Raw genomic sequence first — 22,848 nt, forward strand, 5'->3', positions numbered from 1 at the left:
AATGCTACATAATAATTATGCACTCAAATAAGAAACACATTATGTTTGTAACAAAAGAACATTCATACGTACTGTCAGAGCAATGAATGACAATTTTATGTGAGAAAATTAGAACAAAGTACGGGACACCTGAAGAAGATTAAAACTGTGTAAACCAGGGAGAACAGATGTGTGTGTTCAGCCTAATCTGAGTTGTCGCACAGCCAGCAGCAGAGCAGAGCAGAGGACAAAGCTGGAGTGGGAGGGAAAACAAAGACGGAGGCTGTTGAGGAAGAGACAACAGCAGGAGGGAGGTAGACAATGTGGAAGCAAAGTTTGACAAAGCTCTTTGATGATATGATAGAAACAATCATTTATCCGCATAAAAGAACAAATAGTCCAGACATTAGTGTATTAAAAAGTTTCATTCGGTCACAAGAGCTGCCAACACATGGTCATGTTTATGCACGATTCATTTATCAAGCTAACCTGGCTAACCATTCAGCTATAGATACTGGATCTACAATGACATGGGTGTTGAGTTTTGTTTTTATTTTGGACCTTCAGGTGCCTTACAGAGATAAACTTATCTTTCTTTCTTTCTCTCTCAGTGACCTCAGCCTCTCTCTCTGTTTCACCTGTTGCTGCTTTTAAAAGAGTTGAGAGGAGCTCATGTTATTGGTCGTTACCAAAGCTCGCCTCCACCTGCTGATTTTGTGGTCCTCTTTCTAACAATGTAATCAGTAGGGATGTCACAAGAACTGAAACTTTGGTACCGTGTTGATGCCAAAATTCTGAAAATGTGACAGTACTCGTTTTTTCTACAGTACCGCAGGTACCATAGGTGCCAGGGTTCATGGCACCAGAATAACGTCGTCCCGTCGTCCCGGGGACAATAGAAAATTTCGCTGATAATGCTACCTTTTGAACAACAAATCCACGTTGAAATTGGCAGGAAGAGAGAAATGTTATAGGTCTTGGCAGCCTGTGGGCAGCACAGTCCTGCTTGGCTAAATAACAGAGCTAAAAGCCAACATAAACGAAGGTTGCATTGAGTTACATAATTATATGTTCAAGCTCATTCAGTATTGGGCAAAGGTAAATTCTAACGTTATCATGATGTGTTTAAATGTAATCTTGTAAAGCGCATCATCAGGGATTAAGAATAAATTCACAAAAGCCAGTATGCAAACGGTAATAAAGGAGTGTATGTTGAAGTACATGGGATTTATTGTTTTTTTTGGGGGGGGTGGGGGGGGGGGGGTTTAACCGTGTTATCGAATTGGTATCGACAATCGTGGAAGTTCACGGGTATTGGTATTGACTACTAAATGTCTAATATTGTGACATCCTTAGTAACCAGCGCCAATACCTGTGGTCACCAAAGTTGCAAAAATTTGCTGGTCATTCATTCGTTAGCTGCCTGCATATTTCAGGATTATTTTTTTAACTTTGGCACAGCACCATGCTAGCCACCAGGGAAGTGACTCTTTGTCTTTCCCAAAATGCCAAACCCTATTCTTTAAACCTTTTGATTGTTTAATTTTCTATTTTAATAAGTTTATATCTGCATCATCTTTTGCCCGATTCAATAGAAAAACCCTAGAGGGTTTTACAAGAATCTGGTTCCTTCCTCAGTTCCAGTATATTATGAGTGTATATACTGCTGATATTGTTTGAGGCTAAAGCTCCCCAGGCCTGACCTCCGCATGTTATCGGAGTAGAGCAACATTAAACCAGCAACTGAAGGCTTTTACCAAAGCAATTATAAGCTAATGGAGCAATAACTCGATGCAGTAGCTTATTATAACATACTTTCTGTAATGTATACTCTGAATTCATGTTGATTTATATGTTGCTGTGTCTGTAAATGGAGAGTAAAGTTCTGTAAATTGCCTTAAGCAGGGTGCTTTAGACGCAAATTACCACATCTAACATAATGACTATGTTGTGATTGCCTGACCTGCAGGACAGGAAGCAGTTCAGATTGGCATTAATTATGCAAATCAATTGTGAAATTGCAATAAATTGATTCTAAATAGCCACCATTTCTCAGGGGAGCCTCCTCCAGACTCACAGTATACACTTTACATTTTTGGCCTCTGCTAACACCACCCACCCACCACCTACTCTTTAAGAGATGCTTATTATAATAATGTGCACGTGTGTGTGTGTGTTGGGGACATCAAACCAATTAATGTGATGAGGACGACCACTGGTTGTTTATGAATCAGCGTTTCTCACCAGTAAAGGACATTGAAGATGACACTGTGGGCTGCTTGCAGTGCATGTTTCAGAGTGAGGTGAGAGGACATCGTCTGCAAAGCTAGTAGTTATATAATGATGTCCGCTGCAGGAAAGTTACCCGGAGACAAATACAAACACTGGCTGATTGAGTTGAGCAGAAAATAGACAGCTGACACCGACAGGTCCCACTGGGTGAGTGTGTGGTGAATGCTTTTAATGTCTACAGGCACCTAAAAGCCATATAGCAAAGATGCAACTGACGTCACAGTTTCAGCATGCACCGGTGAGTCAGTCATCGTCCGCATTTATGCAGGAGGAGATTCTGTGTTGATTTCAAACCTTTTGGGATATTGCACTGTACATGGTCACTGCTCAAAAGAGAGATCAACAAAAGACCACAGCAAAAGCAAGTGCTGCTGCAGACATTACAGCTTCAAACTGTCTGTGAAGAGAGATGTAGGTCAGGAGTCTGACAAATGTGTGTGTGTGGAAAAAAAAATAAACAAGTAAAATCTATTCCATTACTTTGAAGCACAAATGTATCTCAAGGCCACTGAGAACACATAACACGAAGCAAGGGAAATACAGCTACTGTCAACTACATAAACATTTGGGAACAAAACAACAACCTCTCGCACGCAGTAATATATATATATATATATATATATATATATAGCACTTTTACATTATTATTTATGATTCTTTTAATTATTTACCATGCTTATATATGAAGTGTTTTATTCTAAATTTGGATAAAAAGTAGTTACAGTTAATTGTGCCAAATTTGATGGAAGCTTTTTTTATTTTATATACGCGGTAGGTGTGCTGCCTTATTAGCCTTATTCTCTCCATAGAAGGGGATAGAAAATGTATTTACAATTTACAGATGAACTACTGATTATTACTTCATTGATTTTTTTGCCATGGGGGCAACAGAACAAACAAACACAACATCAGCTCTGTTTTGGTCTCTTTAACTGCAAAATGTTCCACTGCTAGTGCAGTGACCGTTCAAAACATGCCTGTTCGGAACAGTTTGCATGGCCTCCGGTGTTTCTCGAGAACCGCTCGTAAACAACTTCACACTCGACACTGCACTTCCTTGGGTCCTGAGCAATACACCAACAATGTTGATGAGAGCAGAGTATTTGGGCTGGAAAACCAAAACATGTTAAAAAAACAAAAAAGGTTATAACTGTGAACTGCAGAGTTGGGTAACAATTCTCTGTGGGTTCATTACTACAAGCTACCCACTTCATATAATATAAAGTAATTTGATCAATTAAAATTAATATGTAAAATAGAAATAGAAATATTGATTAGTGCAGCTTTAAATATGTTAAATTTTGGAAATTACCTCTGCATCCCTCTGGCAGCACTTGACATGGGTGTAATACCAGACACTAGCCCGACTACAAAACCTTTTGGGTCCGAGCCTCCACTGGAGGGGAGAAACCTCTAGGGGAGGAAACAGATCTGAAACATCCAAGAATACCTCCACTGCTCCTCTGTGGCTCTGGGAATGGTAGACCTCAGTGTAAATGATAACCTTTCTAGGTGTCGCTCACTGTGGCACGTTAATACAAGTTCTATTTGTAGCTCTGATGTAATGCTTATTCTACACACATACACATCTATCTTATCCAATTACTGCCGTGGGAGCAAGATATGGTTTACTGTAATGAATTATTCATTACTCAATGAAGATGCATCACAAAAGGTTAGCGTGTTAATCTAGAGTCTGCTCCTCTGAATCCCTTCAAGAGATTATTTCTTGAATTCGGCTGACATCATTGCCCGCCGTAATTAAGTTGCTTTTTTGCGTGGGCAGAATTGGGCCACCAGACTCGCTGCGATTAGAGTTTAATTCTGGCTGCCCTCGTAGCTGCACATGGAGTTTGACTTGGGTCTCGTGAAGCATTAAAACAAAGTGACTAGTTTAGAGGGAAATTCCTGCTCATCACAGTCCAACCATCGCATGTGCCAATATTTATCACTATTCTTTGATCACTATAGGACATTTTGAAATCAGAGATTGCTTTCTACTTTAGCAGATTTAGTTTACATCTCTATTTTATCTTACCCTGGGATAACCTTGAATGTGTCTTTTACATGTCAAAGACTAAAACGCTGCGGGACTCAAGCATTCACACCTTTTTATTCCTCAGACAGACAGTGGAGCTCCTTTGGCGAATTCTCAATGACACTTTGCAATGACAGCGAGGAGGAAGGATGTTATATGACGATAAATGTCTCCATCGCTGAACGCCAAGTGTGATAATAATCTCAGTCACTATCCTGACTGAGAGAGATATGTTCTCTGACATTAACTACTCAGCTCCGTTAAATTAAATTGTTTAAATCCAACATTGAGTCTGAACACGCACAAGCACTTTAGTTGCTACACAAGGGTGAAAACAGATGTGCAAAGCTAAAAGCACACTTTCTATCTCTGCCATCCCCTGTCCTCAACCTCCAAGTTCATGTACTCCTCTCTGTTAATCCCTCGGTGGGAGCAGGGCATGATATGACACACAGCCATCTGAGAGAAACTGGTTTTGGGCTGCTATAGCGATGAATGTGGTCCAAATAAAAGTCAAAAGGCTCCTACAGTGCCACTTCAGGTGTGATAGCTCACCGTGGAGTCGGAAGGAAATTAGTCAGGATCTGTCAAAGACTCTAGGAAAAGCTCATCAGGGTTATCACTGCCAGCAAGTCTGGCCTGAGTCATTATTTGGGTCAAAGTCAGAGCCGCAGTTGGTAACAATGAAATGAGCACAAAGAAAAATAAACATTTAAATATATTTTAAAATACTTAAACCCACTACTTTTTACTTTATTTTGTGAAATACGCTTATTCACTTTCTTACAGAGAGTTAGAGGAGAGGATCAATACCATCTTTACGCTTAGTATGAAGCTAGAGCTAGCAGGCAATAAACTCAGGTTAGTATAAAGACCGTAAGCAGGGAGAAACAGCTGGCCTGACTGTCCAAAGAAAAGAAAAGTCACAATATTTACTTGATCACATTGAGTGGTAAAAAATGGTTAAATTTAGCACAAGATCTGTGATACAAATGGTATCAACCGAAAAATTGCCGCAACAACTTATGGGACATAATACAGCATGGGAATGACCATCATATACTTCATCATAATGTTCTTAGCCCTTATACATTCTCACAATTTATTCATGTGTATTCCTAATTTATGACTGAAGTGTTTTTTCCCTTCACTGTAGTGAGCTTTACAATTTTTTCAAGATCAGTTGTGTTATGTGCTTCTTCACAGTTTATCGTCTTCTGAGCAAATAGACAAACTGGCAAGGCTGCAGAAAACTAGCCTGCTGATGCCTTTGGCTGTCTCCGTCTCCTTGCCTCCCCTGTTTCCTGTCTTTATGCTAAGCTAAGCTAACTGTTGACTGGCTGTAGCTTCCTATTTAGCAGATAGACATGATAGTGATATCAATTTTCTCCTTTAACTCTCGGCAAGAATGGCAATATTTCTTTAAACCCCACTCTGCACTGATCTCTAAACTGAATGATTCACTTCAATGTTTTGTCTTTTTTCGGGTGCAGGACTTTTGCTTTTTCCATTTGAGATAATGATTGGTCTTTTAATTTCCAATAAATGACTATACCTTTCCAGGCAAGTGCATAAATTAAAAAGTCAACAAATTACAGTAACACCTCATGTATCATCTGCGCCCGTGCGGTCATGCATAAACATGGTCCTAATGATTGAATTTAAGCTGACGCGCCCTGAATTATCGCCTCTACTCTGGAGCTCCACACCATATCGTTCACGAGAGAAAAACGGCAATTTACACAGTGAACCACTGCAGCATGACGGGAGCGTTATCAGTAAAGACATAATGATATTGAATTATGTGTGTAGATGTGGGAGTGATGGTAGAACGTGCACGTGCTGACGTTTGTGACAGTGAAAAGCCACTTAACAATTCATTATTGAACTAATTCACAGTACAGAGAGATTAATGCTGCAGTAATTGCTTCTCAGGAGGGATGCACAGCAGTGGTTGCTTGCGTGTATGCAAGCAGATGTGCTTTGAGTGAAGGCTCATATGCTCAGAGATTACCTTCACCCAATAGAAGCTGTTATGTTCATTGCCTCTTATTAAATTGGGAGTGACAAACAAATAGGAGGAGAGAGAGAGATGGACTACGATTGGAAGCTTGACCTAGTTGCAGAAACTCTGACCAGAGATAAAACTCAATAAGAGGCATCTGTCTTTACTTATGGAGATTATGTCAGCACCAAAGGCTATAGAAAGAGTGACGCCTCCAGAGAACATACAGTACCAGACCAGGATATGAAGGGTCAATAAATCATGTTCAGTTTCTGACATTTACGACACATATTTGAACTCTTTTTTTCATGATGATATTTGAATACCGTTGACCTTTTTTTTTAATTGGATTTTGCTATTTGTTTTGAAGTGTTGCTGGCCTGAACAATACATCTACTCTATATATATCACTGGTGATGCAACTGCTTTCCAATACAGCAGCATTATTACCCTGCTGTTCTTCTGCAGCAGTATTCACACCGAGAGGTCAATATTAATCATAAGAAAGCAATGTGACATGTGACGACATGTTCCAGGAGAATGAATCATTGACCTCAAGGCTTACATTGCCCTCGGTGTAAAAAAGGAGAACAAATTTTATTACAGTGCCAGCATGAATGCTGGCAACTGTGATTAAATCAAGATGAATATGCTTCATCTGTAAATCAAATTAAATACCTTCAAACTATGAATAGACATCATTGGATGAGCACAATTACCTAGAGCATAATTAAAACATTCCTAGAGTCTGTGTCATGCACATCCCCAACGCACACACACTCATGTCCCTGGTGTTATTCGACAGAGATCTGCTATTTTGAATCAACCTGTAGGCACTGAGAAATTAGGTCAGACGCAAACAACGTCGCTGCGGGAGTCCAACATCTCAACTCAGTGACATTTTCTGTGTGGACACAAAACGAGACGGTTGGTGTAAGGAGAGTACCTCAAAATGTCACTGGAGGTGCAGACCACATACTGTATATAAGAAGTGGACGTAGTCACCGTAAAGTCACCCATTGGTTTGTGGACTGCTGTTTTGAAGCCTGGCATTTCGGCCGTCACCATTTCGATTTTTTGCAACCAGAAGTGACACGAGAGGGTGGAGCTAAGTACAACCGAATGCTGAATAAGACATTTTTAAGCAACCAAAATGTTAAAATTAACTTTCATGAAACCAAAGTGAAAAGGTTAAAGTTGTAAGATGAAAACGCCGACAACTCCCAGACCGGACAACGCCGTGGTAGCGACCTGTCAATCACAAGGTAGCCACGCCCTAAAGCATACCCTGCTTTATGGCCTATTTGACTCTAAATGGGACCATAATTTACTAAATGAACATCATGCTGTATTGAAAAAGACTTGAAACTAGCGATTGAGACCATAAACTCATGTGTACAATGTTTACTGAGGTAATAAATCAAGTGAGAAGTAGGGTCATTTTCTCATAGACTTCTATACAATCTGACTTTTCTGTTATCTACACACTCTCCTATAATTTTTCCAGCTCCTAAAAATTGTTTGGTATGACAGGAGCATAATTGACCCTTAGCTAAGACGCGCCCCTCGAACGCAGACTGGCCAATCATAGCGTAGCATTTATCTAGCTCCGACCAGACTCTGCTATCATTTCAGATAATTTTTTAAAGGTCCCATATTATAAAAAAGTTCAATTTTCATGTTTTTTTTTTATTATAAAGCAGGCTTAAGTCCTATATAAATACTGTGAAAGTATCGAAACGCTCAATCCACAGGGAAATACACACAGCCCGTATTCAGAAACTCTGCATTTGAAACAAGCTGTCAAGATTTCTGTCCATTTGTGATGTCACAAATATACAATATTTAAATGTAAACATTCTAAATGTGTCCCAGTTTATTCCTGGTTGCAGTGTATGTGAATGTCATCAGCTGATAGGAAGTACACATGGACCCAAGCTGTTGCCTAGCAACGCAATTCTGTTGCAATTCCGTCAAAATGCGCTAAAACGGAGCGTTTCAGACAGAGGGGTAAATACAGGCATATTCAGGCCGACAAGTATGAGGAAAATAAAGTTGTTTTTTTAACATTACAGCATGTAAACATGTTGTAGTAGAAACACAAAATACAAGTATGAACCTGAAAATGAGCATGATATGGGACCTTTAAGCTGTTGTTTTTTAGTGGATTTTGAGCTAGTCATGGTTAAATATTTTGCCTGGGGAATGTGTGTAATAGTTATACTCATTACCCAGAAAGGCTGGACGGATATACGTTTCTACAACTTTAAGTTTCTATGTAAAAATCTGTGAAGCTAGCATTAGCAGAGTACATTAGCATATCATTAACTAGCACTTCTATGCTACGCTAGCTAACTTACTAACTGAATGTATAAACACATGCTGCTTTTGCTTTTTTAATGATTGTCACAGTGAATGAAGACCTACCCGGCTTTACAGGAACGGTGTTGCTCTCCAGGTGAAGGTGGTTCACTTTTAAAGGCTTTAGAAGGTGAAACTTTTCCCGCCATATTGACATGCTGGACGAGAAACCTAGCAACAGCCCTAGCAACAGTAACCAAGGGGGGAAGCGCTTACGAACGGGAGTAGCATGATGGCATCATAAGATATATAATAACATGCTGTATATCATACAATTATTTATTATTTTTTGGAAAATGTCATATTAATAAGTAAAAATCTTCCTATATTTTTGGGGGGAAATTATTTTTATTCCTTTTTTTTCAAACATAGCATAACAATTTTTTTTTTTTTATTATTTTATTATTGAATTGAAAGCTACATTAATTTCCCCACAGTTAGTCACAATAAAACAGAAGATTGTTTGGAGACTTTGGTTTCAAAATAAAAATGTGCAATAATAAAGTGTATACAGGATGAAATACAAGTGAAATAGGCAACTGCATCATCTGGAAATGTGTTATTTTTATTACAACAGATGGCAATATATAAAAAATATTATTCAGCTTCTACATGTCCTTAATAAACCTCAAACGTATGTAATATGCATTTAAACATTTTGTAAAAGAGGTCAAATATGGTGTAGAGGTATAAATAAATATTTATAATAATATTGTTTTTATTATTGAATTGAAAGCTACATTAATTTCCCCAGAGTTAGTCACAGTAAAACAGAAGATTATTTGGAGACTTTGGTTTCAAAATAAAAGTGTGCAATAATAAAGTGTATGCAGGATGAAATACAAGCGAAATAGGCAACTGCATCATCTGGAAATGTGTTATTTTTATTATGGCACTCTATAAATGTTATTCTTATTTGTATTTGTTTGTCAAGTATAAGTTCATCTCCAAAACGTGCTCCAAACATGTAGGTCAAATACTATTTTACTTTGAAAGTAATAGCCGGATATGTACCGTTTATAAACTGTCCTGTATGACAGTGGTACATTGACCCAGTTTCAGTAAACATCAGTCTTGGGTTGGTTTGAATTAGAGGCGCGTGGATGAGGCGCGTGGATGAGCTGCGTGGACAGAGTCTCGTGTCCAGGACGCGCGTCGTTGCGCACTACAATGATGCTGGACATGGACAAGTTTTCATCCACGCAATGAATCCGACCAACGAAACCAGAGCGGACAGAAGTACAACAGAACATTACATCTTTGCAGTTGGCACCTACAAACTTCTGGCTTTCACCATCGGAACCATTGGAGTATTCGGCTTCTGCAACAACGTGGTTGTCATCATCCTCTACTGCAGATTCAAGAGACTCAGGACGCCCACCAATCTGCTACTAGTCAACATAAGTTTGAGTGATCTGCTGGTTTCTGTCGTGGGAATAAACTTTACGTTTGCTTCGTGCGTCAAAGGTGGGTGGATTTGGAGCCAGGCGACATGCGTCTGGGACGGATTCAGCAACAGCTTATTCGGTGAGAGAAATAAATATTACATATATATATGTCACATTTATCAATAATGTCACATAAACTTTTTTACTGAAACAGTTCAAGACGAATTTATTGAACTGGTATTTCCCTTATTTATTTGTTTCTCACTATAGGCAAAAATATGAATCTGTCATAATTCAGATTATGAGCAGTCTAATGTCATGTAATTAAAAATACATATATATCTCACATTTATCAATAATGTCACTTTTTATTAAACTGTTATTGCAAACGTAGTTTAAATGTCATGTATTAAATTGGGATGCAGAGATGAGCATCCATAATCACTATATTACGCATGAACGAAGCATGTTCAAAATAAGTCATTTCTTTAAAATATACATGTTAATAAAGGTAAAAGATGAATATAATTTTGAGTTTGGGTCAAAAACATGATGAGATGCAGTAACATCTAACGACCTTGAATCCATTCCAATTAAATACTATTTTCTCTGTTTGTTTTTGTATGTAAAGTGAGCATATAGTGCAGGTCATTTCCTTATGCATGAGAGGAATGTTTTTTTGTCACCTACAGCTTTCATTCTACTGTAACATGATTGTCTATTTGTTACCAGCACAACAGTGTTCAGCAGTGAAGTGTGAATGAACACTCAGGGTCATTCAGGTCCCACCCCTGATGTGTGATAATGAGCTCATTATAGCGAAACCCTCAAGCTTTTTGCTCCTTTATCAGCAAACTAACCACAGAGATGCAGTGAACGGTTGCCCTCTTCTTCTTCATCATCTTCTTTGTCTTCTTTGTCCTTTGGCCAGTTTCTGTCATGTGGCACCACACACTATACAACACTACACACTTTGTTGATCTGGTTGGCATTGCAAATATGTCAGTCAGACAATCAAAAGTGTGCAAAGTAGGTGTTTACATCCAGATTTATATCAAAATCCAAATGTAAAGCACATTTAAAAACAACAGCAGTTGACCAAAGTGCTCTATAGGGCTGTCCCGAATACCATTTTGTGGGCTTTGAAGCTTCGGTAAGAAATATTCGAAGGTACCGAAGCTTTGCAGAGCGGTGCGCCAGGCTGACTGTCTGTCTGTGACCATCACCCACGTTTCAGCACCCGGGACAGTGCCGCTGTCGCACTACTGTACACACACACCTCTACACACTACAAACAGCAATATCCATCTGACAATAACTAATAATAATTAATATTGAATATGAATAATGAATAATGTTGTGGGATCATTCCTTATTTCATGGGCTATTTGGGGATTTATACAATATTATTACATACTTATATATATATATTTAAAAAATGTAAAAAAAATGAAGCAATCGCATAGTGATTTGGAGGTCGATTACCATGGCAACGATCGAAGCTTCGAAGCTTTCGGGTCAGCTCTAGTGCTGTACAATCAAAATATAGCAAAAACCATACAGTGAAAACACTAAAGACATGTTTAAAGACAGAGGACAATAATATAGAAAGACAACTATCACAGTGAGTTAAAAGCCAGAGAATAAAAATGTTTCGAATGCTGCAAATGCTTCGAATGCTGCGAATGCTTCGAATGCTTCAAAACTTCGACCGTTGCCATGGTAATCGACCTCCAAATCAGTATGCGAATGCTTTGTTTTTTAGTTTTTATATATATATATAAGTATGTTATAATAATGTACAAATCCCCAAATAGCCCATGAAATAAGGAATAATCCCACAATTCCTATTCAACATTAATTATTATTAGTTATTCTCAGACAGATATTGCTGTTTGTTGTGTGTAGAGGTGCGCGTGTGTACAGTAGTGCGGAAGCGGCACTGTCTCGGGCACTGAATAGGGATGCACCGATACCAGATTGCTGGATCGGATATCAGTGACAATGGGGCAGAGCTATTAAATTCAATTTTATGTTTATACTATACTGTATACATGATATACTGGAATTTTAATTCCTGTTTACATTTTGACCAATTTGTTGCTGCATTAAAAAGGTTTACACCTGAATTATAATTCTTGTTAATTTTGAAGATGTTTTTTACCAAATCGCTGATGTACGATTTATTATTTGAATAATAAATAACAATTCAGTAAATGTATATATGTATTTATTTGTTACATTTTGTTTTACAAAGTTAGGAAAGTAATGTTTAAGTCAAGCCTGATGTTGCCTTACACATAAATAAATTATCTCAGTCACTTCGCCACAGTGAGGCATACAGCTTATTAATTAAACACTGGTATCGGATCAGTACTCGGTATCAGCCGATGCCCAAAGCCCAGGTATCACCATCGGTATCGTTACTGAAAAAGTTGCATCCCTTCTTTGATGCCCAAAAATGGTATTAGGGACAGCCCTAAAGGAGGGATTTAAAAACAGGCAGTGTAGGTGCCAGCCTAACATGCAGAGGCAACTCGTTCCAGTACAGTTATATATTGAAGCCTTTATTCAGGATATAGGAGTGTCTTCTTTCATCATCGAAATGTCCTTGGACTGTTTCCTTCGTATTTGTGTACATACATGTGCACAAACCAAAATCAATATAGTCTGTGCTCTCACAATATTCTACAGATGTTGGTCCCAAAGGTTAGAACGAAAGTAGGCAAAAAAGCTTTTAAGTATACGCTTCTCCTTCTTCCTGCAATAATGTACAGAAGGAGCTGATGTTGAAGCTGATTACTACGGGGGAATTTAAAGGGACTATTTGTAAGATTCAGAAATGCTGCTTAACAGCGACACCTGTGGCCTTGAAATCAACGAAAGTCAGCGTCGAGCTCGCGCTTGCTCGCTCTACATAGACATGAACGAGCATCGCTCAAAACAGTGAGGCGACAGAAGTCAGCTAAAACCACAACATCACTCTATATTTCAGCTCGTTTTGAGATTGATCTTTTTGTGCATTATAGATGTTTCTGTGTTGCATACAATCTGCATGTCATGCTTGTTCATGCTTGGTGTGTGACTGTTGTGTTTGTCTGCTTGTGTTGTTTGTTTTTATTGTTGTAACAATGTTCGTGCTGCCCTCTTGGCCAGGTCACTCTTGGAGTTTTTACCTGGTTAAATAAAGGATATATATAATTTATATAACTGGCATTGAGCACAGTGTGACATCTTTACCTGTGAGAACCTCAAGGTCATACAGCGAGCAGTGGCATGAATGTGGAAAACCTGGCACTTAGGAACTGCACACGTGATAAAATGAGTACAATATATTTCTCCCTGCTGACACGGGTTGTAATATAAAAATCGAAGTGTACAAAAATATACCCCATATCTTTGTCCTCTACACGAACATGCCGTCATCTTTCCTCCTTATCATATGCATTACTCAGAGGAGGCTGCTGTCACACACATACGGGCCACACAGGGGCTGCAGCGATAAACCCTGACAGCTCCGTCAACGCACGTCCATCCCGCTGTCTGAAACTAGAGCTGGGTCGCTGTGGCTCAAGCTGAGTGCATAACCTGAAACAAGTCATAGTGTAATTAATTTGTGTGTCTATTCATTGACACTTTTCCTGTGTTGCTCCCATTAAACAAGAGATGAATGAATTACAGACTGAGACAAAAAAAGATGCGTTGGAGTGTGTCACTGGATAGATATATATAGGTTATGTGTGCATAATCATGTTTAGGTGCTTTATCTTGGCTTGCAGATTTGGGAACAAACTGATGCACAAGAGAAGGATGATTTTAATATAAGATGCATCAAAAAGCTTCACTTTGTGTGGAAAAAGCTGGCTGTGCAATGCAGGTCTTAGAGGTGCGTGTGTGTGTGTATGTGTGGGAGGTAAGAGTCTCTTTCTGTGAGTTTTCAAGGACTCATAACAAAATGTTTGAATGTAATGTTCAGCACAAGATGTTCAGATTTCTGTTTATACCTAGAATGATGAAACTCATTCAGTCCAAAGAGACGCTGAGTAGCCACTGACCCAGATCCTCCAGCGAGCGCTCTGCGTGACTCAGCGTGGCTGTCTCTCTCTCTCTGTCTCTCTCTCTGCTGCCAGGCATCGTCTCCATCATGACTCTAGCAGCCCTGGCCTACGAGCGCTACATCCGAGTGGTGCACGCCCAGGTGGTGGACTTCCCCTGGGCGTGGCGGGCCATAGGCCATATTTGGCTGTACTCGCTGGCCTGGACGGGCGCTCCTCTGCTGGGGTGGAACCGCTACACGCTGGAGATTCACAAGCTGGGCTGCTCCTTGGACTGGGCGTCTAAGGACCCCAATGATGCCTCCTTCATCCTCCTCTTCCTCCTGGCCTGCTTCTTTGTGCCTGTGGGCATCATGATCTACTGCTACGGGAACATCCTCTACACAGTGCAAATGGTAAGACACGCTGTCCAGTTGTTGTTAGCATAATTAATAAATCATGAGTGAGTTAGACTAATAAACAACTTCCACTCTTCATGCACAACTTACACCAACTGCTTTCAGCACTAAACACTTCAGCCGACACTTTAACTGCCATCGTCTTTCAGTTTGTACACATGCACTACCGCTAATTTGTTTCAGGACGTGCCACTTCAACTGACTTCCAGATCAATTTATCAGCTACACTGCAACTGACATTTCAACTCTTTTCAGCGCTTTCACTTCAACTTAACTCAGCTTACACTGTAATTGAAAATGTAGCTTCTTTCAGCATTTCCATTACAGTACAGCATGGTTGGTACAGCTCAAACTACAGTCAGTAATGTCAAAACATAGACATCAACATCGCATTAGGCACATGACTAACAACAACAACCAGGGCCGGCTTATGGCATAAGTAACATAGGCGGTCGCGTAGAGTGCCACCTTCTGAGGGGAGCTGGTTGCCCTCTAAAAAAAAAAAATCATGGATGGCATCAGCTGGAAGAGGTGGTGGTCAGGGTGCGAGGGGTCAGAGGTCATTTGTTTTGCTCTTTTGGTTGTGCATTTGTAGTGATTCAACTGATGGAAGGGGGGGAGCCAATAATCTTGGATGATTTATTGACTATGCATGGCAGTCTTTTGCTGTCCGTGCTGCCGTACCAAACTGTTATGGATGCTCTCAATGATGGCTGTTTAAAACTGAAGGAGGCGGCTTTGTTTTACTTTGAAGTTTAAAAAAAAGTCTCTGCTGGGCTTTTTCGGTAATGTGATCTGTATTGATATTCCATTTGAGTGTTGCCGATGTGTGTGCCAAGAAATTTGAGTCAGTGATGGTTATGGGTTCCCCTGAGATGTGTATGTTGGATTTGATGCGGGGGCTGTGAGTGAAATCTATAATGAGTTCTTGTGTGTTTTAGATGTGTTGAGCTGGAGGTTGTTACCAAGACACCCAGTGGTTGCTTGGGTTACCTACTTGCGGTGTCGGTCTTCATTATTGTCGGTCATGAGCCCAATGATGGTTGTGTCGTCTGCATATGGTGATTGAGCTGTGGTGGCATGTGTAGTGGTTTGTGTAGAGGGAGAAGAGCCAGGGTGAGAGGACGCAACCCTGAGGAGGGCCTGTGCTCATCCAACAGTTTATTGACGAGATTGACCAGGTTTGTCGTATTGAAGTTAATGACTAGGATGCGGGCGTAGGTGTTGGATGACTCCAAGTGTTATAGTGTGTGGTTGAGGGCTATGTTAACAGGATCCTCAACAGATCTATTGGCTCAGTAAGCAAACTGATAAGTGGCCATCAGAGGGGTGGTGATGGATTTCAAATAAGTTAGGATGATGTAGGGCTGCATGATTATTCATAGATTTTAGGGACAAAATATTTTTATTGCACCTTTAGGTTTAGATAAACAGAGCACTGCTTTCACTTCCATGTTGTGCATCAAAATAAGACTTAAGATTAGGTTCTTCTTCACCTGAATTCATTGCATTTTTGCTTTGCCCATCTGCTCTCTGTTAAAAAGAGTAATATACAATATATTACTCTTCTACTCTAGACTGCAATATTCAGGAACGTTTTTTACAGGCTGACGCTGTAGGGTGAGCGCGAAACGGCATGACAGCTCCCCAAAAATGAAGCCAAAACATCTGGATCGCCCCCTGGTGGCCGGCTGTTAGTTTAGGAGGTGCTTGATTTGATATGCAGCAGAGTTTTCTATGAGCGGAGCATTTTAAACGTCAATATTGTTGTCGATCATGTTCATTTAATTGTGGTGATCGCGACTCATGTTCAATTAATTGTGCAGCCCAAGGATGATGTGCTCAAACGCCTTCATGACCACTGAAGAAGTTAGGGCAGTTGGTCTGAAGTCGTTGAGGCGCGAGATCTTGGTTGACTTTGGCACAGGGATTATGGTTGATACTGCACATTGGCGGAGGGAGGTGTTGAAGATGTTAGTGAACATTGGAGCCAGTTCAGCTGAATAGTGGTTAAGGACGGATGCTGTCCGAGCCTGCTGCTTTCCTCTTGTTCGTTTTCCTGAATGTGGCCCTCACCAATGTTGAGAGAGAGAGAAACAAGCAACCAGGTCTATAGAAACAAAAAGCCCATAACAAGCAACCTTACCTAACTACCACAATATGAGAGAGAGGCCGCCACTTGATCACTTCATATATATGCATGAATATATTTTGGATTGGATGCATTTAATTTTATTTTTGCATCCATTTATAGCTTGTAACTTTACATTTTTCTTGTTAACTAAACTTAAAGTTGAATATTTAATTTTTGCAAAGACCGTGAATCCAATGTCGGTAAGCCTCATTGAAGAGAACAGTGCTGCGTTTCTTTTATGTTTTTCAGTGCTAGCATGTTGAATCAGAACAGCATGATGTGCTTGTATATCACACTAACAAAAATGGCAAATTGCCCCTCAAATCGTTCCCCACTTAAGGGCTAATCAAATCGTTAAGTCCACTCTCTTTTTCCCAGTATTTGTTGTACTTTTTGCCGTATTTCGCTGATTTAGTACCTGGCATTGTTAGCTAAACTCCATCAACCCCGCAAAGATTTTTCTCACAACAACACTCTGAGTGGTGGCGGTTGCGGGGGTTGTGTACAGATCCTGCAACAGGACAAACTAGACTGGTATAGAGGAGATAGACAGGAGCCCAAATAAGCAACTACACTTACGCAACTACGCCCCAAAAAAAACCTGCACAATATTTGTAAGCGACTTTTCATGAGAACAAGCCCAAAGTCGCTTATAATAAGCGGACTTGGCAACTCTGGCCCTCACCTCTTCCTGCTGAATGAAGAGTGGAGGAGGATGGGAGGGGAGTAATGGGGGACTAGAGACCATTTAAATCTCCCATAAAAGTCATTGAGTTTGTCTGGAAGGTCAGGAGCAGGTTCTTTAGAAAACGTAGTCTTTTCTAATTACAGAGATGAAAGAAAGTATCATGCTAAATTCGAAGATCTTCAGGACATTATTACTTTCAGCCAAAGTCTGTACAGGTACAGATTTTACAGACTCCACTGGGTTTTAATTTTAATAAAAAAGAAACTCCTTGACCTTCGCTGACCGAGTGCTGCCTTTCACTCCTCTTTCATTACTGGCTCCCTTTATCATAATACACTTCAGGGCTCGTCCTGTATGGTGGAAATCATTGGAAAGCCTTAGAAGTGCAGCCTTTAAGTGTCACTGATGTCATCAGTCGCAGAAGACCGGCAGCCTGGTGACATATGACGTGAGCAGGCTGTGGGGGTGATTTGGAGAAAATGTGTCTGATAGAAATTGGGGAGCCACAGCATTCTCCAGTTTGTGCCCGTATCATCTTCATCTGTTCAGATTGCCGATAAATTGTTTAAACAGGATGATATGTGAGCACACATGTAAATGAGAAAAACAATATGCAAGTCTGACAACGTTGTAGGAAAACACCACAAAGCTCCCTGAACACCTCAGAGGCCTGAGAGGACTCATCACACGTCATAGCGTTTTGAGAGATGCTCTGAAAATCTTCAAAGCGGAGTACTCTGAACCCTACAGAGTATTTTTGGCTTCGTATAAAGCAGCTTTGGCAAAGCCAGACAATCTCACTCTAGATGTCTGAATAGCTGGAGAACAGCAGAACATTAACATGGATGTAGATCATAAGAAACGAGGAACATAAATAAAAACAGACCTTGTGAATTCATGAATAGAAATAGAAGCTTGCAGTGATTCAGTCAGCTGTCTTGAGGGAGTTTAGAAAATGCTCATCCCTTTATCTGTAATCTAGCATACTGTGTCAGACACAGAGTCTATTATTGAGGCATTACAATGTTACCAAGATTATGGAAATGATGCTGTATAGAGAACTCAATGAAGCAGTTGTGTGCTCTTAAATAGAAACATTCTCAATACCAGGTGTCTCTCTGTTTTGCTGAAGCTCCTTTTATTAATGATTTAAAGCAAAACAATGTGACTTTTGAAAGAAGAACTTACGCATTCTCCCTCTTGCAAATTAAAAGTAATACACTATATACAGTATATAGTATCGCTGCTACAGCTTTACTTGATCTGATATGACTGTGGGTAGATATTGCACTTCACTGCCTTTATGACTCTTCTCCACTTGTGCTACTGTTACATTGCATTTTCACATTTAGCATTATCCCATAGTCGTTACTTGTACCTGCAGTAGGTGCTGTTTAGCGAAGGTTACATAGTCTTTAAATGGATCTCCACAGTAACCAGCACATGCAAAGAGAGAAGATAGATTTTCTCTGGTCTCCAGTGTAGTTAGACAATGTGCAAATTACAAAGATAACAACTTATGTAACTCAGGGTGTCTCCTCCCCTACTACCACTTCTGTAGTTTGTTGCAATGCAAGTGCAAAATTCGCAATTTTGGCTGCAGTAAAAAACTGCAGTTCTCATACAAAGTTGCGTAAGATGTGATTGTAAGGTGATTTAAGTCAGTTGTTCCCAACCTGTGGGTCGGGAGGGGTCACAAGATAAAATGGAAGGGTCGCAAGCTCATTAATAGGATAGGAAAGAAGATGGAAAACGTTTATCCAAAATACCAATATAATGTTAATACTATACACTGTATATGAGAAGTGGTCATAGTTACCTTGACGTCACCCATTGGTTTTTGGACTGCCGTTTTGAAGCATCAAGTTCAGCATTTTGGCAGTCGCCATCTTGATTTTTTTGCAACCAGTAGTGACGCGAGAGGGTTGAGCTAAGTACAACCGAAACGCTGAACAACACATTTGTAGGTGACCAAAATGTTACAATTAACTTCCATGAACTGAAAACACAAAGGTGAAAGGGTTAAAGTTGTAAGACGAAAACATGAACAACAGACCCTGGAGGTGGTTAATACTGGAGAGTTTTACCTTTTCAGGACACTAAAAAGTTTTAAAAAAGGAGCAATCTGAGAAGAATACATCATTATTTATGTGCATTGCTTAGCGCTCATAGACATTTGCAGCCTCTGACGAGAAGTTACAAATAAGCATGAGTTGGCTATAAAGGGTCACAAAAAGATTGGGAACTAGTGATTTAAGTCATTCCTGTCAAATTCCGTAAAAATTACTTTGGGATAACATTAAAACCTCATGTAATACAGTCAGAGCAGCAGCATCTTGGTATTTTGATAAACTTTTCTTTATTCCTACTTGTTCCTCACCCTTATCCACCTGCATATACACTTTCAAATAGTCAGACCTGGGAACAAAATCTTTGATCCAAAGCAGCAACAATCTGGTCACAACACAGTCTAATTGTTAAACCAATAACCCCAACTCACGATAGCATCTTACTCTCTCCTGTTTCTTGTAGCTGCGCTCCATCCAGGACCTCCAGACGGTTCAGATCATCAAGATCTTGCGGTATGAGAAGAAGGTGGCCGTCATGTTTTTCCTGATGATCTCCTGCTTCCTGATGTGTTGGACGCCCTACGCTGTCGTGTCCATGATGGAGGCCTTCGGCAGGAAGAGCATGGTCTCCCCCACGATGGCCATCATCCCCTCGTTCTTTGCCAAGTCCAGCACAGCCTACAACCCCCTCATCTATGTGTTCATGAGCAGAAAGGTTGGTAATCCTAAAGTTATGTAACTAATAGTAGTAAAGAACTTTTTATCTATTCTGGGTCAACTTAAAGACCTGCTAATAATGGGACATCAGTAAACCTTCTTGCTCTGTGCCGCTGGTGAGGATGACACCAGTGAAAAGGTTAAACCATCATGGAGCCCGTGTTTTGCTGGCGTCTAAAATACATTACAAGTTTTGCTAGAGCGTTCTGATCAGCCACTTCCTGAGCGTTCAGTCGATTTTTTTCCCCTCCAGTGACAGCTGAACTCAGAATTTAATATGGACAGATCAATGGGATCTCAATTAGCGTGTTTGTTCTCCTCTTGTGCTGCTCCATTTTTGTCGTTAGAGTAGAAAAAAACAGGAGCATTTTTATAGTAGTAAAATTATTTTTATATGCATTTGTTGGAGGATTTTTACAGAAAATAGTGCAGAATTTAATTTACCACAAGTACTTTTTAGACATAGAATGCTGCAAAAACATGGGAAAAGATCTATTTCAAAAAGAGAATAATATCTGTATCATAGTATCATAGTTTTCCTCAAAGTGTTTGAGCCTTAATATGTACAGCCGTCCTATTCAGTTGGCGGCCTGTGGGCAGAATCCGGCCCTTAACGAACTCAATCCGGCCCTTTGCGCATTTATAATTGTGAAAAAAAGTATTTAAAAAATAATAATTTCTTCCAATAAGAGAGTTTATTCCCGTTCATAAACGTTACCGCTCACGCTGGTGACGCTGTTACAGTGAGTTAAAAGCAATATCGTTGTGTATATCATTATCAGATCATCCTTCTGTTAGTAAGCTAAACACTGTTTAAAGGTCCAGGTGTGTAGGATCTGGAGATATCTAGCGATGAGGTGAGGAGATTGCAACCAACTGAAGCCTCTCCCATGTGCAAAGCGTGTTGGAGAGCTACGGTGGCCGATGCAAAAGCGTGAATGTCCCTCTCTAAAGCCAGTTGTTGTAAAAGTAGCGTAGGTCATTTGGAGCAGAGCAAGTATGTAGAGTGTGTACATGGGGAAGTGAGTGGTGAAGCAAGAGAGAGAGAGCGGCAGCGACGGCAGCGAGTAACGTTATCGACTCCGGCCCAAGCAGGAAAAGTTAACAGAGTTTGGTTTGTCCGTTCTGGGCTACTGGCGGACTCTGTGAAGAGGACCCGCTCCCTCTGTAGATATAAATGGCTCACTAAAGAAAACACAAAAATATTTATTATCAGGTGATTATACACTAAAGAAAACATAGTTGATATTATATTTCATTTCTACCAATAGATCCCCTAATTGTTACACACTGGTCCTTTAAGCAGAGGGAATTTAGGAGAGTCCAACTGAATAAAATAAGATGTTAAATGCAATATTGTTTTTATTAAAACAACAACCTGCTAAGATTAAAAAGATGTATTGTTTTCACGTTTGAATTGCAGATCAGACAGGATATGTAAATGTCCGGCACCTTGGCACTACATTGTTTTTTCAAATCTGGCCCTTCTAAAAAAGAATAGGCCTGATGTACAGTATGCATGTATTGTGTGTGTAAGACTGAACTTACACTAGTCTTAGTTTCCATCCTTAGAGGCTGATATCTTGTGTGTTTGACAGACAAATCTTCTATCTCTTCCCTCTGCTTCTCCTCCGACTCATCAGTTCCGGCGCTGTTTGCTGCAGCTGCTCTGCTCGCGGCTCTCATGGCTGCAGCGTAGCTTCAAAGAGCGCCCCCTGGCTCCGGTCCAGCGCCCCATCCGACCGATCGTCATGTCCGGAACGTCCTGCGGCAGAGGGTCCCGACCCAAGAAGAGGGTGACTTTCAGCAACTCCTCCATCGTCTTCATCATCACCAGCAACAACGACTTCCACCACCTGGACGCGACCTCCAAGGCTCGAGATTCCTCGGAGGTTAACGTCATTCAAGTGAGACCATTGTGATCCGCAAAGGACTGGACTTACTCAGCCGACCACTCAGTATGCCTTATAGGACCTAACATGCAAATCCAAGCCAAAATAACCCTGTCTGACCTCCCTGGACATTTCTGTGTCTACACACTTGTTACAACTAATTGTAAATATCCAACTGTCAGCCCAAGATCTCAGCTAAACCTATTTCCTGACAGTGTTTTGTCTAAGCAGGTAGTATGAAAGTGTGACATCGTCATCTACCATCAGCTGTGGTGATATAAGTACATCATGACGTAGTTAACAACTTTTAGAAAAAGAATCACACTTATTTGTCAAATATGCCACACAGACAGTCCATGTGACAGAGTGTTTAGAGGCCAGCGGTGTCATGGACCTGAGTATGGATCAACATGTGATAGCAGATTGTTTTTAGTTGGTACCCAACTGCAAGTGTGAAAAGTGGAAAATAAGCCTTAGCTCCTTAGCCATAAACCATAATGCACAAACTGACATTGTTGTGTATGGATTCAATAAAGAGATCCTATTTTAAGCTACCTAGCTTGTGTACCTTATCTCCTTTCAATCTAAATCTCCAGCGTGACGAGGCCAGCCACTGTGAAATGATGGATTTATATGTATGAGGGCTAAAGGAGTGTAATTAGATAAGAGGAGATGAGACTGGGACCTCAGTGTGCTCCAGTGAGACACTCCTCTCATAACCTCCTGGGCTGTCAGCTATGAATAGACTTGATGAATGGATTTCCATACCTGATAAAAACCCTCATACAGCGAGGACGTGTGACTGAGTGGTCTCGGTCTTCTAGTTGGATAT

At 40.3% G+C, this 22,848-nt stretch overlaps 1 protein-coding gene and 1 long non-coding RNA gene across 2 annotated transcripts in view; one reads left to right on the forward strand and one right to left on the reverse strand.

The window, feature by feature from the left end:
- Positions 1–8,843, reverse strand: part of LOC141774288 (uncharacterized) — a 49,385-nt gene extending 40,542 nt beyond the window's left edge. The window contains exon 1 of the long non-coding RNA XR_012595296.1: positions 8,742–8,843. This is a non-coding gene — a long non-coding RNA (uncharacterized LOC141774288). The remainder of the gene's footprint in view (positions 1–8,741) is intronic.
- An 854-nt stretch (positions 8,844–9,697) lies between these two features.
- opn3 (opsin 3) lies at positions 9,698–22,563 on the forward strand. The gene is made up of 4 exons (XM_074646831.1): positions 9,698–10,202; positions 14,194–14,513; positions 19,871–20,122; positions 21,768–22,563. The coding sequence occupies exons 1-4, from the start codon at positions 9,779–9,781 to the stop codon at positions 22,044–22,046; spliced, it is 1,275 nt and encodes a 424-aa protein (XP_074502932.1). The 5' UTR covers positions 9,698–9,778; the 3' UTR covers positions 22,047–22,563.
- The last annotated feature ends 285 nt before the right edge of the window (positions 22,564–22,848 follow it).

This window comes from Sebastes fasciatus, chromosome 9, assembly GCF_043250625.1.
Source record: "Sebastes fasciatus isolate fSebFas1 chromosome 9, fSebFas1.pri, whole genome shotgun sequence".
NCBI lineage: Eukaryota > Metazoa > Chordata > Actinopteri > Perciformes > Sebastidae > Sebastes > Sebastes fasciatus.

What these genes read in the sequence shown, in the direction of transcription:
- opn3 (XM_074646831.1), top strand. Translation starts at nt 9,779, where the DNA reads ATGAGGCGCGTGGATGAGCTGCGTGGACAGAGTCTCGTGTCCAGGACG. An exon ending in ATTCAGCAACAGCTTATTCG is followed by an intron (nt 10,203 to 14,193) that starts GTGAGAGAAATA and finishes CTCTGCTGCCAG; the next exon opens with GCATCGTCTCCATCATGACT. An exon ending in TCCTCTACACAGTGCAAATG is followed by an intron (nt 14,514 to 19,870) that starts GTAAGACACGCT and finishes TGTTTCTTGTAG; the next exon opens with CTGCGCTCCATCCAGGACCT.